The 15,048-nt window shown below is 45.6% G+C and overlaps 4 protein-coding genes across 4 annotated transcripts; 1 reads left to right on the forward strand and 3 right to left on the reverse strand. All coding sequences in view use genetic code 12, as the record gives it.

The window, feature by feature from the left end:
- Positions 1-109: 109 nt before the first annotated feature.
- On the reverse strand, positions 110-5,257 carry LODBEIA_P41250 (uncharacterized protein; the record flags this gene model as incomplete). The annotated part of the gene is made up of 1 exon (XM_066974312.1): positions 110-5,257. The coding sequence occupies one exon, from the start codon at positions 5,255-5,257 to the stop codon at positions 110-112; it is 5,148 nt and encodes a 1,715-aa protein (XP_066831063.1).
- A 317-nt stretch (positions 5,258-5,574) lies between these two features.
- LODBEIA_P41260 (uncharacterized protein) lies at positions 5,575-7,101 on the reverse strand (the record flags this gene model as incomplete). Its single annotated transcript, XM_066974313.1, has 1 exon — positions 5,575-7,101. One exon carries the CDS (start codon positions 7,099-7,101, stop codon positions 5,575-5,577), a length of 1,527 nt encoding a protein of 508 aa, XP_066831064.1.
- Positions 7,102-7,456: 355 nt separating this feature from the next.
- LODBEIA_P41270 (uncharacterized protein) lies at positions 7,457-10,711 on the forward strand (the record flags this gene model as incomplete). The annotated part of the gene is made up of 1 exon (XM_066974314.1): positions 7,457-10,711. The coding sequence occupies one exon, from the start codon at positions 7,457-7,459 to the stop codon at positions 10,709-10,711; it is 3,255 nt and encodes a 1,084-aa protein (XP_066831065.1).
- Positions 10,712-11,791: 1,080 nt separating this feature from the next.
- Positions 11,792-14,794, reverse strand: LODBEIA_P41280 (uncharacterized protein; the record flags this gene model as incomplete). The annotated part of the gene is made up of 1 exon (XM_066974315.1): positions 11,792-14,794. The coding sequence occupies one exon, from the start codon at positions 14,792-14,794 to the stop codon at positions 11,792-11,794; it is 3,003 nt and encodes a 1,000-aa protein (XP_066831066.1).
- Between the last annotated feature and the right edge of the window lie 254 nt (positions 14,795-15,048).

The raw sequence follows: 15,048 nt of genomic DNA on the forward strand, positions 1-15,048 counted from the left end.
CTGCCGCTGCTGGTTGGATTTTTTTTTTGATCTTTTACTTTGATCTTTTTTTTTCTAATTATTATGAATATATACTACAGTCGTTAACGTACATTAAAAAATTAATAGTCTATTTACCTTTCTTGCCTCCAAAGTGGATGTAGATCTTTGGCTTCTTTCTTACCCCGTTTGACGGCTCGGACAGCGAGAATTTGCGTTTAGTATTGTCGGCTTTGCCTTCGGGAGAAGTGGAAATCGAGCGGATCGGCTCAGAGGCAGATTTCTCTGGGAGGTTGTCAGACTCTGCCTTTGGGGTAGTTGGTGGAAATGATTCAGGTTTCGAATCCGGCTCTTCTGAATGCGCAAAAGTGTAGCTGTCTGCTTCATTCTGAAGGCTGTCGTTTTGAAGGACAGAAACAGGTTCATTCTTTTCAGCATCGCCGTCTCCCGACTTCGTCTCTGAAACGTCAGCAGCAACAACTTCTCCTTCTCCTCCTTTTTCTTCTTCTTGTTCGGTCTTGATAGGAGCGCGAGTATCGGTATTGGTGCTCACTTCACTAGCGCCAACTTTTTCTTCATTAGTGTGTTCAACTTGCTCGCCATTGGCATTCGTGGCCTGAGGCTCCTTTTTCACTTGCACTTCCTTCGGTGCTGGCAGACCAGCCATTGGTTTCGCCGATCCATTCGCCACGCTCTCTTGTGTTTCTTGTGTCCCCGATTCAACTGCCGAGGCCAAGAATGGGTCGGTTGATATTTCAACAGTTTTCCTTCTCGTGTTTATCCTGACATACCGATGAACATGAACATCACGAGCGTCATCTTGGCCAAGCATGCGTTTAGGTAGCCTGATTCTGACCGATGATCCATACACTGCCACAAACTCCAGCCTCTGGCGCCATTGCAACTGCGCTAGTCTTTCACCAGGTAGTCTGAGCTTCACTTTCATACGCGAATGGTCCAAGGATACCATGCTGCGGCGGCGGCCGGCTTTCGCGGGGGGTCTGGTTGGTGATTGAGCTGCAGAACCCGCTTCTGACTTGACCTTGCCAAAAGACTTTGTGTGTTGTTTTACCGAAGACCTTGCAGATGATGACGATGATGGCTTCGGAGGGGAATGGACTTGTGGCTTGGTGGTATGTTTTCTCACCAGCTCGGTTTCCGGGTTTTGGGTAAGCTCTGAGTCATCGCCAATGTCAGCATCAGCAGGTGCTGACTTTAATGACAACTTAATCAAAGGTTTATGCTGCAGAGCCAGAGGCTCGTCCTTGACCAGTTTTCTGGTGGCAGTCGCAGCCAGCGAAGGTTTCCTCGAAACCAACTGGATCTTGAAACGACCTTCTCTGCGAAACACAATTTCCGTCTCCCCGACTTGCTTGGCCACTATCTTCTTTTTCAACTCGGCAACAGGCAAACTTGGAATAGGCAATTTAACCATTAGCGAGTCTACTTCTTCAAATACAATCGCAGTAATCAAAAATACGTTCCGTTTCTCATAGGTGCTAAGCAACGACGAGTGAAGCAATTCCCAGATGGTCTGTTTCAATGCGCCGTTTTGGGCAAGGTCACGTCGAATTAAATCAATCGAACCTTTGATAGTGGCTCTTGCCAACTGATCATGCTTTTGCTGCATGCCCGAGTTGGAACTGTCCTCAATGATCACCATACTCAGGTGTTCCTGCGCGCCACCACTCGCGAGCGGAATTCTCTCGCGCGTTCTGCTCTCTTGCGTATAGCTTCCATGAATTGCAATGGTGACGATAGCATCAATCAAGGTACCAATTAGTTTCCTCTTCAAGTTGGGGCGACCAAAACTGAGCAAGGCAACCTTCAGAAAGTATTTCAAAATGCCCAGCAGATTCAACCCACTCAAAAGCAAGAGACCCTTGAACGAGGCAGTTCTACCATCGACTGGGTATTTATCCAAAGTCAACATTACGAGATCCTCTAGCAGTAAGGACAGCGCAGCACCAGCAAGGGCCATTTGAACCTTGGACTCAACACAAGTCACCTGCACCAATCTCTGGTGGGACGGCTGCCACTCGTCTAGTTTCTGTAGCTTACTTACTTCAACCATCACCTTGTCGGCAAACTCAGTGTTGTTGCTGCTGATGCTTCCTTCTGCCGAGTTCTTGCGCCAACCACTGATTGCACTCGTCACCAATGCCTTGATTAGCTCATTCACATACAAGGAATCCAGAAACTGGTTCATCGAGTTGTCATTAAATTTGATCAAATTGTACAACAATTGCTGGATCTCCAGAGGAACTCTCCCGTCGTGATCAGTGACTGTACTCAAAATACCCGGCACGGCCCGCTGGACAAGAAACGATTTGATGTCGGAGAAGTCGTTGGACTTGGGGATCAAGCTTCCGGGAAAACAGTAAAGGAACTTGAATGCTTGGATCAAGTATTTTGCGCCTATAAACTCATTGCCTTGGTTGGAACACATGGCGAGAGCACGTGCTGCTTCGATTCTGATCCCGTAAAAGTATCGCCGATCCAAAAAAGTCCGCAACAAGGAAGTGCAGTATATGACGGACGGCTTTTCCACGTTGGCAAAGAACTGGACGGCATCGTATTGGGCCTCGACATCTCGGTCGTATACGAGCTGGCTGGCAAACATAAAGTCCGGTTGCCGGACATCAACTTTGGCGATCCATTCGAGATCAACATCACCTCTAACCCATTCAAAGGGCAACGAACTCAAAGATTCTTCATCTCTTTTGTCCCAATCTTGGAGATTAAAGTCGCTGCTGCTGCTGATGCCACCGCCGCTGTTACCAGTACTACTCTCAGTGGGGAGAATATCACCAAATTGATTAAACCCTATACCCGGATCAACACCTTCGTCCTTCTTTTTAATCTTTCGCACCTTCTTTGCAAGCAGAATATCCATCGTGGTTTTCAACTCCTTGATGTGAATGATGTGCTCATATGGCGTACCGTCAGACTCATGGACTCTGATAGTCATGGGTCCTGTAAAGACGTTTTGCTTTGGACGGCTTGGCTCGTTGTTGAGGTAGCAAAGAGCGTCATCGATGAACGTTTCCTTTTTCATCATCTTGTGTTGGTTATCTCCCTTTTCCAAATGCTGCACCTGGCGAATAGTCATCTCAAGCATCCCTTTCTTTCTATTGAAACGCTGTGTGATGATAAAGCTGGGAGTTCCCGCGCCAAATACCCACTGCTTAAAAAAGCTCTCCAACTTGTTTCGGTTGACTTTTTCACACACATGTTGAAGATGATCCGTGCTCAAAGTGCCATTGGGGAGCTCCCCCGACATGGCATGAAGAAACAATTTTGGAATCACACGCAACATCCCAAACGACTTGTCGGTTTTGGTCATTCTATTGTCCAAGATGAAAAACACCACGGGAGCCTTGAGCCGCATGAACTCAAAGTCCTGGTTGGAAACGGGGAACTTCAAAAATTGGTCGCCAATGGGTCTCTGATTGACATCTTCTTCCACGATACGCTCAATCAACTTCTTGACTCTATACCGGTACTCATTTGTGCCCATCAATTTCTGAAGAAAGGAAATGGCCATGAACCCGGCTATTCCCACGGTGCACCACATGTCGTTGAATGTATTGGGCACGATGTTGACACCCGACCATTGCGTCGCCAACGCCGTCAAGACTTTGTCCGTCGTTGAAAACATTGGTTCAATCAAGTCTGGTGGGTAAAGAACGTCCGCCGAAAAGAGCGTTAAGCCTGCAAAAGAATTGCTTTCCTGGACTGGATGCTTGACAAATGCAATGCTGTATGAACTAAACGGGAAAGAACCAAACTCGTTCAGAAAATACTCAAGAGCTCTGCTCGTAACGGCCGAGATGTCCCTCGCAAACGTTAGGTCTTCCTCCAACGCGTAAATTGTAACGGGGCAGTTCATGCTTGTTTTTTCATTGGTGTCATCATCGTCATCATGATGACGGTGATCATCAGCACCATTGTTGTTGGCACCAAAATTGTTGTTATTATTATCGTTATTATCTAGGGAATTTGCTTCATCTTCTTCCTGGACGGTGGCAGCGTTTAAAACAAAGCTTTTGAAACAGCCAACAGCCCAGCCAATGTGGTGGGCGGATACTGAGTTGAAAATAGACCAGGAAACAACCTTCTTGGACAAATCAATCGGATGCGGCGTTTCTCGAGTATTGCTGTAATCGCCCGTGCACGCAATCAAGTCCGAGTTTTCGTCTTCGTCATCAATTCCTTCTTCGCCGCTGATCTTCATCTTTCGCGACCTCTCGTTGATCTGCTTCTGGTACTGGATGGCCTCCTTGGATCCAATGATTCTCGGGTTCCCAATATCCTTCAACGTTCTCGGAATGCTCACCTCCAAAGTCCACGTATTTCGGCTGTTTAAATTATCAATGCACGGCACCCACGACGACGTGCTGATATTGTACTCGGGGTTTGTGGTGTAGGCGTGCCACAGTCGCTTATCTAGATCGTTGTTTGTGACAAAAATTAATCCGTTTTTGGGGTTCTTGAGTTCATACTCTATTTTGATCTCGATGGGAGAGTACGTCTCGCTCGCTGTGGCCTTTGATTTGAGGTGAGACGGGGTCACCGTCCCCGGCTGACTCCCTCGAGGGGTTCCTATCGAATTCAAGTCAACTAGTTCAAACTTCATGTTATCGGGTAGTAAGATCTTGAGCTCTTGCGTATCCCCGAGTATTCCAGTAGAAATGGTGCCTGATTCATCGTCGGTGGAGTATGATTCTCGGAAGATGTATGATAGTTTCAGTTTGATGAGATGGCTCTGGTGGATGCCGATTTTGTCTGTGTATAGGTCAAACAAGTTCAACTTGTAGCTCCCGTTGTCCTTGCCCTTGCCCTCTTCCCTTTCCTTTTCTATGTCTTTTTCCTTATCTTTTTCTTCGTCTTCTCCCTCGCTTGCCATGTACAATAGGTCGTTATAGATGTAGTTATGATGTCGATGGCCGTTGACATATATGGCGTTGATTTTCATCTCTCGACAATCAAACTTAATCACCTTCAACTTGTTGGATAGCGGTAGCACTGTTACCTCGGTCACGCCTTCGACCGAATTCGACGCAAGGTCCACATCAATACTGATCTTTTGGTGGCCCACTTTCAATTGTTGTGTGTATGACGCAGGGCCACTCGATAACACCGTCAAAGGTTTTGGCCTCGGGGTGGTGGCCGTTGTTGTTGTTGCTGCTGCTGCTGCTGCTGCTGCTGCCGGTCCAAAATACCTTGCGGATACATCATCATTTGTAGGTCCATGTTGTACCGTAGTAGATGGCATAGTCTATCTCTAGCCACCACAGACCTGTGATGTGCTCTTTCTGGTTTGATGTATTACCTCGTCTTGCCCGTATGGAAAGAAGCTTAGGTCACAACATTGGAGTTCGAAAATTAACCGTTACCAGCACATGGTAGCGGTTTTGGGCATTTTTGCAAGAGACGAGTCTGCTGGTTGAAACCTCCACATCCCTCTAGTTGGGTCGTCATCCCTCTAGTTGGGTCGTCTCTCCCGTGGCTCCTCTTCTGCAAAGGTCTACTCTATATCTATTTACAAGTTATATATACATATGCCCACATGTAGGTTTCGGTGGTGGGTCATCACACCGAATCGAAGCGTTTGGGGTTGCAGTAGCTGAACCGATTTTCTTTCATCTGCCACCGGATATCAACGCCAGGGCACGCGAGATCCAACGTTGGGAAAGCCAGAACCACCCCGTCAATAACCACTACCGGTAGCGTGTTTAAGCTCTGGTTTATTTGTACAGGAGTGTATCTCTTCAAGTCAGCGTCGATGACTTGGCTTTGCAGCTTGTGGTTGTACGGCACGATTTGAACGACTTTCATAGGCCTTGCATTTGATCTGAGGGAGAGCCAAAACCTTTGGTCAAACAATACCCATTTGCTCCAGGTATCTTGAAGCGTTACCCTTGTTTCGAATTTGGCCTCGTCTCTAGTCAACGGCGCCCGCGAGATTTCAATGCGGAGCAGAGAACCATTTTCGATCTTGCTGATTCGAAACATCAAGTTCATCATGTTTATCGAGCAACTATCCAAAGGGTTATTCTTTTGGCTCAAAAATTGCTCAATTTGCGGCATCACATTTCGCTCGAGCTTGGCATAGGCCCAATGGTAGTGCTTCAAAGTGCAGTAGGGGTAGAGCATCTGATAGAAGAATCTGCTCGTGACAAGGTTATGAGGCTCTAGAAAACACTTTGCCGGTAATTCCAAGGACAAACGCCCAAACTGTTTTTCCTCCCAAATTTTGTTTTCCGCAAGCAATTGTCGATGCAAGGTATCAGCTTTGCTTTCGAACGATTCTACTAGATCAAGGCATTGACCTTGCGAGTTTGACAATTCATTCTTTAAAACTGATGCAAAGCGGAAGCCTTTTCCGGAGACTCCTGATTCCACGTTCACCAGATGCATTTCAGGTAGTATTTCGTTAAACAAGTGTCTCAAATAATTGCGTCTGGTGAGATTGGGGTCCTTGTTCGTGATGTCAGTAACGAAAGAAACGCCATATTTCTCGCACGCCTCCACAATGGCACTTTTGTCAAAACTTAGCAAAGGACGAGCCAAATGGACCGGCTTCAGCCGTTCCAGCTCGCATGGCGACAAGTCCTTGCTGGTGGGCAACGGCGAGATGGCTCTTGTGCATGCTAGCCCGTAAATCGACGAGTTGCCCTGTAGTCTCTGAATGAAGGTTTCCACTTGATCGTCATTGTGGTGTCCCAAAAACACATACGGGATGGCCTTCTCGTTACAGATTGCGTTTATTGCCTCGTACCGCTTGAACCGGGCCACTTCTTCAAAATTTGAAATGGTTCTTGGATCGACATTGCCATAGTCTAGCGTCTTCACAACATGGTTCACACCCCATTTTTCAAGCTGAGCAGTTAGGCTTCTAGCCTCCTCAGTCGAGCCGCGCCTGTAATTGTGATCTATGGTTATAGCATGCACTTCTATTCTGTTTCTTGGCGATCGCTGTTGATTGAATTCCTTGAGTAGATAGGTCACAAGCATCGAATCGGGTCCGCCCGAGAGTCCAATGCCTATTCTGGCAGGCAAGTTGCGGTCAAAGTACTTTGCCAAAATCTCCCCAAATACTTCAGTTGTTATTGTCATATGTTCACTGGCATGTCGCTTGTGAAGATGTCCTCCCCTCTTCTTCCCCAGTGGTTGCAGATAATGCCCACACGAGTAAACGAGTGAATAGTGTACCAGAGAAGACGTCACGTGACTAATATATGCGTGTGTATGTCGCAAAAAAGTAGTGTCGCAAAATGCAATTATCAGTCACTGGAGGTCTCTATGCAGTTTTGGAAAAATTTGACTCACACTGACTGCGATAGCCACACATTGGCTGCCATTTTTTTACAACCAAATTTTTTACAACCAAATATCATTCCACATCCACTTCCAAGACTACAATTGCTTTCTTTCCTTTGTTGGATAGTCTAAATACTCTTTTGAAGGAACAATGACGGATCAGGAGCAGGTGAGTGTTACTCCGCAAGGAGGTTTCAGTTTCCCCAAGGAGGAAGAAGAAGTTATCAAGCACTGGGATAAAGTGGATGCATTCCAGAGAACATTGCAACTCACCCAGGATTTGCCACCGTTTGCCTTCTTTGATGGTCCGCCTTTTGCTACAGGAACTCCCCATTATGGGCACATCTTGGCCTCTACAGTGAAGGATATCATCCCTCGTTACGCTACAATGAATGGGTACCATGTGGAAAGAAGGTTCGGGTGGGATACCCACGGTTTGCCAGTTGAGCACGAGATCGACAAGAAATTGGGCATCACTTCCAAGGAGGACGTTTATGCCATGGGTATCGACAAGTACAATGCCGAGTGTAGGTCCATCGTTATGAGATATGCCGACGAATGGAGAAGAACCATCAAGAGATTGGGCAGGTGGATCGATATGGACAATGACTACAAGACCTTGTACCCCGAGTTTATGGAGTCGGTGTGGTGGGCGTTCAAGCAATTGTTTGAGAAGGATGCTGTATATAGAGGACTAAGAGTCATGCCCTACTCAACGGGCTGTACCACCCCGTTGTCCAATTTCGAAGCGCAACAGAATTATAAAGAGGTCAATGACCCGGCCATCACCATTGCATTCCCCTTGGTCGATGACCCAGATACCATCTTGGTTGCCTGGACAACTACTCCATGGACGTTGCCGGCAAACATTGCCTTGGCAGTCAACCCTGCATTCACCTATGTCAAGATCTACGATGAAAAGGCCAAAAAGCACTATATTCTCTTGGAAGAGTTGATCAGCACGCTCTACAAAAAGCCAGCTCAAGCAAAGTACAAGGTGGTGGAAAAGATCCCTGGCGACAAGTTGGTTGGCTTGAAATATGTGCCCTTGTTTGACTACTTTTATGATACTTTCAAGGACTATGGTTTCAAAGTCATCCCAGGTTCATACGTTACCAACGACTCGGGTACTGGTATTGTGCACCAGTCTCCATCGTATGGTGAAGAGGATTTCAACTGTGCCACCGCTGCTGGTGTCATTAATGAAAAGAGACCTCCTCCCAGCATCGTCGATGATGTTGGTAAAATGACGGCCGATGCCAAATTGGTGAGCGGAATGTATTTCAAGGATGCCGATAAGGTCATCATCAAAACTTTGGTTGACCAAGGTAGAATCTTGGTCAACTCTCAATCTAAGCACTCGTATCCGTTCTGTTGGAGATCAGATACCCCCTTGATGTACAAAACGGTTCCCGCGTGGTTCGTTAGAGTAGGTGAAGTTATTCCAGAGATGTTGGACAATGTTGAGAAAACCAACTGGGTGCCTTCAAACATTAAGGAAAAGAGATTTTCAAACTGGATCGCAAATGCCAGAGACTGGAATGTTTCCAGAAACAGATACTGGGGTACCCCGATCCCAATCTGGGTCAGTGACGACTTTGAAGAAATTGTTTGTGTGGGCTCCATTGACGAGTTGAAGCAATTGTCTGGTCGTGATGACATCACTGACATCCATCGTGAGAGCATCGACTCGGTGACCATCCCATCAAAGAAGGGTAAAGGCGATTTAAAGAGAATCGAAGAAGTGTTTGATTGCTGGTTCGAATCCGGTTCCATGCCCTACGCATCCAAGCATTACCCATTTGAAAACAAGGATAAATTTTTGAACGCATTCCCTGCAAACTTTATATCTGAAGGATTGGATCAAACCAGAGGTTGGTTTTACACTTTAACGGTTTTGGGTACTCACTTGTTCAAGACTGCGCCTTATCAGAATGTTATTGTCACAGGTATCGTTTTGGCTGCCGATGGTAAGAAAATGTCGAAGCGGTTGAAGAATTATCCTGACCCGGGCATCGTTTTGGAGAGGTATGGTGCAGATGCTTTGAGATTGTACTTGATCAACTCGCCTGTCTTGAGGGCGGAAACGTTAAAGTTCAAAGAGGAAGGTGTCAAGGAGATTGTTTCGAGTGTTCTTTTGCCATGGTACAACTCGTTCAAGTTCTTCAAAGATAGTGCCGACTTGTTTGAGAAAAACACCGGCACCAAGTTTGTTTACGACGCTAGCTTGAAATCGGAAAACGTGATGGATAGATGGTTGTTGGCCTCGATCCAATCTTTGATCCAGTTTATCCACGAAGAGATGAAGGGTTACAGATTATACACTGTTGTTCCAAGATTGCTTCACTTTATCGACGACTTGACCAATTGGTACATCAGATTCAACCGTCGTAGAATCAAGGGTTACGCAGCCGAGGATATCGATGACACCAAAAAAGGTCTCAACACTTTAGTTGAAGCCTTGTTAATCTTGTCGAGAGCAATGGCCCCTTTCACTCCATTTTTGGCTGACGGTATCTACCAAAGAATCAAGGAGTATTTCAGTGAAAAGACATTGGCAGGCGTCACCGTTAACCCAAAGATTAAAGATTTCGGCTCTGTGCATTTCTTGTCGTATCCAAGTGTAAGAAATGAGCTTTTCGATGAGCAAATTGAAGTTGCTGTCGGAAGAATGCAAAAAGTCATTGATTTGGGAAGAAACATTAGGGAAAAGAATATGATTTCACTCAAGACACCTTTGCAGACCCTTGTCATCATAAACTCCAACCCCGAATACCGTAAGGACGTTGAATCTTTGAAGGAATACATCAGCGGCGAGTTGAATGTTCGTGATATCATCATCACAGATGACGAAGACAAATATGGCGTTGTCTATTCCCTACTCGCAGACTGGCCTGTGTTGGGTAAGAGACTCAAGGGTGACTCCAAAAAAGTCAAAGCTGCATTACCCAATGTCACCTCTGACGAAGTCAAGGAGTTTGCCAGGAACGGCAAGATTACAGTTGATGGAGTTGACTTGTTTGACACTGATCTTCAAATTCAAAAAGGCTTGGGCGACAACGCTCATGGCTTGGAGTGCCGTTCGTCTCAAGACACGCTTGTTTTGCTTGACACCAATCTTCACCCAGAGTTGGAAAGCGAAGGATTGGCTAGAGAAATTCTTAATCGTATTCAAAGATTACGTAAAAAGGCAGGATTGCAGTCTACTGACGACATCATTGTTGCTTACAAGCTCATTCAGGATAAAATGAATTTTAAAGACTGTGTTAGTGCGAATGAAGAGTTGATTCTCAAGACTACTAAATTCCCATTGAAAGAAGTTGACGGTGACGAAGATGACGTTGTTGTTACGGAAGAACAGACCATCAATGACACTGTGTTTAACTTGTCGTTACTCAGAGTTTAAACGAATGATAAACTCTACATAGAATTTTTGTAATTATAAACGATGCAACGATGCTGCAAATTAGACCTTTTTGGGATTGAAATACAAACAAGTAGGGTTAAAAAAAAGTGTTACTGGCCAACTCATGGGGGAGCTGTGCTTGTCTCAACTCTTGCAAAAATAAAATTGCAAACGCTTTTCGTTAATTTAGACGCTGAAACTTTTCGGTGGATGTTTTTTCCTGCTTGGATAAAACTCTCTTGATGTTAGATTTGACAGAATCGAATAGTAGGTGCCTGAACTGGAGAAGTATGTCATTGGATTTACACTTGCACAAAGTCTGATGTTTGGATGCATTTGTGAGAGATCTTGCAACATCCAAACACCAGATTCACGCCTATTCAAAAAGTCTGGTGTTCGGATGCAAATCTGGCAGATCTTGCAACATCCAAACACCATATCGGGAAACATCCATACACCAGGAAGGAGACCCGAACACCAGGATATGAGACCCAAACACCAGGGACCAAGACCCGAACATCAGATTGATAAACATCCACATACACATACTTTAGAATTGCCACATCTATACACTAGATAAAAAGACCCGAACATCAGACAAAAGACCCGAACACCAGGATTCGAGACTCGAACATCAGATTTTGTGCGTGTTTAAAGGCTGGTGTTCGGATGCATATCTAGTAGATCTTGAAACATCCATACACCAGATCTGGAAACATCCAAACACCAGGATATGAGACCCAAACACCAGATACGAAACCCAAACACCAGGATCCAAGACCCGAACACCAGATTTCAAGACCCAAACACCAGGATTTCAAAACATCCACACACACATATATCCGAGTTGGCACATCCATACACCAGGATTGGAGACCCAAATATCAGGATCGCAACGTCCATACAACTTATAGTCCAACGCAGCCTGCAAGCCAGTCCAGCGTGTGTCTCGACAGTACCAGAACGAACTTTTGCAAAGAGGTGATCATCGCCAATTCATACCGGAAATAGATGGAGCGTAAAATCAGCATAGGAAACGATAAGAATATTGTGCACAGTTTTAAATGGTGTGTGTCTTGTCTATACGCCGATTCTCTCTACAGTCAACCCCGAGCCACCCACAACCAACAAATCATCAACCACATCACAGCATCCCGTATCAGCCACAGTAGTATATTTGGCAGTGTGACAAACCAACTTTTCATCTTGGAGTGACCACACGCGAACGATTTGATCCACTGAGACCACAACAAATTCACTCCTTTTTCTGGATACGGGCGCAATGGAAGTGATTGTAGCTGAAGCGGCATTTATTTCGTGCGTGAGCGGCGTGATTGTCAAGTCCTCGTTGATCTTGCTTAAAGCCAACACGTTATCGTCCCCGCCAGTGACCAAATACGTGGTATTGTCCCCCGGGATCAAACATGTGGCCTTGACTCCACTGTGGTGGAGTTGCTCCGTACTCTGCAACTCGGCATGAGTTGGATCGGTGATGTTCCATGTGGTGACAAATCCATCCGTAGTTCCAATCATCAAACATCTTTTCAACTCCTCGCCGTCTCCAATTTCCAAAATTTGGCAATTCAAAATACAGCACGTGGAATAGCACCACTGGTTAATCAACTGGAAAGTTTTCTTGCTCTTGTCAAAGTTCCAGAGTTTAATCTGGGAATCTGAAAACACCGTGACGATGAATATCGAGTCTGGGTGCTCAACAGCGTCAAAGTCCATTACTCTCAAATCCGGCACTTCTTGATCGCTTTTCAACCTGGCAATTTCCCTGATGGTTGGAACATTTTGGAACCACAGAAGTTGCCAAATGAAAAACTCTTCGTTGGCAGCTGAGCTCAATATATAGTCATTGTTTAAAAACTCGACTTTTTGCATTCCCGAGATGTGATTGTTCATACTCCATATACCGTCAACTTCGCCATTGGGGTACAATTTGCTCAACAAGATGGTCGAGTCCTCAGCTGACGAGACCAATAACCGTGAGTTGTCATCTAGCACTCGTCTTTGGATGCTCAAATCGCGAATCTCGCGTCCCTGGACTCCACCATGGATCAAGCCATGGTTCACATTGCCAAATCTTGAAAGATGCGAGCAAATGTAGACGTCGCTCTTGAACAGATAGACAAAGCTGAAACGCTCCTCGCGAGTTGTCCTTTGGAAATGGAAATGGCGATGCCCATTGCCTCCGCAATGCTCACTGAAGATTTCAACCTGCTTAGTCTCATTCCAAAGATAAAAGTAGGAAGATTTAAATCCGTACAAGATTAATTGCTTTTGCTGGTCCAAGTATCCACCTTCAATGAAGCCTCGAGTTAGTTTGTTCTCTTGGGGAATGGTAAACGCAAACCCAGTGTGTTCCGCACTGAATCGTGCAATGAGATAGGTTCCATCTCTCGCTAGTATCAACGCGTCCATGAAATTGTCCCCCGTGTCAATAACGGAAACTGAGCTGACTGTGTCACCTGGAGCGATTTTCCTCAACGACAAACACCGCAGGAGGTTATGGATGTCCACCACAACAAGGGACATTTTCTTGGATGCGAGTATCAACCAGCCTCTGGCGTCAATCGTCATGGCTGTTACCAGGAAATTGCCCATGGTCGGTTTCGGCACGTGCAAAATCTGCACAAGGTTAAAGTCGCCCTCACCAAAGCTACTAAACTCTTTGCAAATAAAAGGAATTTGCGGATTTGGCGATTCTAGTAAAACAAAATACTTGCCGGCGCATGGCGAGGATGTTAGCATGTTGGTAATCTTCATTTCCTGGGAATTTGCAATCCATTTGTGGTGCAATGGCACTCCGTCGTGGTTGAAGGTGATGCAGAGCAAATCCCCCGTCCGGCTCGAGACTACCACGGTGCTTATATCCTCGAATCCATGCACGATTCCAAATCCATTCAATGCTTGGTAAAATCCCAAATGTTCAAACGCCAGTGTTTTGTAATCGTAAACGACAACATGGCCATTGGATGTCAAGCACACCAAAAACTTGCTCAGTTTTTTGCTCAATTCGAAATAATCGCGAATGAAATCGCTTTTTTTGAATTGAATATTCACTGAGGTGCTCATTTCCAGCAATGTGATTTGACGAGTTTCATGGTTCTCCAGCTTCAAATCGTGTAGCCTCACGCGTCCGTCGGCACCACCAGTGACGCATACCCCCAATTGCGCCAAAACGTCACCGCTCCATACATGTTTGCCTTTATGACAATTCTCAATGCATTTAATCTCGGTTAGGCTCTCATCGCCGCTGTGAAACCGCCACATGCGCATCGTGCAATCTTCACCAATACTCATAATCTCCAAATGGTCATCATCCAGCACTCGATAAAACTCCAACCCCCATATCCTGCTTCCGTGGCCCCATCCACTCGCTATTAAATGGCCAGACTCGAATTCATACAACTTGATGCTTCGGTCATCAGAACATGAAATGATATATCTGCCACTTGGGTCCATCTTGACTCCAAATATCGATCCTTCGTGGTCTACCAAGCGATGCAAGATTTCACGAGAGTTCAAGTCCCATAATATCACGCCGTTCATAACGGTGCCCGCAGCAACAACCACTTTGCCGCTCGCAGTATGATTGATGGATCCGCTGTACAAGATTGATTTCTCCCCGCAATGAATTTTGTTTTCCAAGGTTTTCCCATCAGTTCCAATCTGGTAGACCATATTGTAAGCATTGAGCAAGATGATAGTCCCGTCGTCTAACGAACTCAGCGTGATGATCCATTCATGGATTCCGCGTTCTTTAAACTGTGCATGAGGAAGATCATCAAAGTTGAAACTTGCAAATGACTTGGCTCCACTTAGCACCACGAGCTTCGTATGGAGGTTGACTGATATGCTGTGGATCTTGCTTCTTTTAAACACTTGCCGGCTGAATATGAGCTCCATTTTTTGGTCGTGGTGGAGGTTTTGCTCGAGTTTGTAGATGTGGAGTATGGGGCCGTAGCCCACCAAGATGTGATTTTCACCAAAAATCCTGAGCGCAGTTACCGGGCCATAGTGGTGTAATGTTTCTAGTCGTTTCTCATTGAGCGATGTGATTTCGTTCTTTGTCATGATGGCAGCGAGGAAGGGGGGGTTGAAGTGGGAGGAATATCACGGGTTGTGCATTGATAGTACAACATCTGAAAAATTTTTGGAGTATATCTGCACGTGACATGATTCCTATTTTTTTTAATTTTTTTTTTTATTTTTATTTTTTTTTCTTTGGCTGCAAATTCCAGAAATGCTGCTGCTTTGAAGAAACCCCAATTTTTAAATTTTGGACTTGGACAACTACTAAAAGGGGGGGGGGGGGGGGGGGAGAGGAG

Source organism: Lodderomyces beijingensis, assembly GCF_963989305.1.
Source record: "Lodderomyces beijingensis strain CBS 14171 genome assembly, chromosome: 5".
Lineage (NCBI taxonomy): Eukaryota > Fungi > Ascomycota > Pichiomycetes > Serinales > Debaryomycetaceae > Lodderomyces > Lodderomyces beijingensis.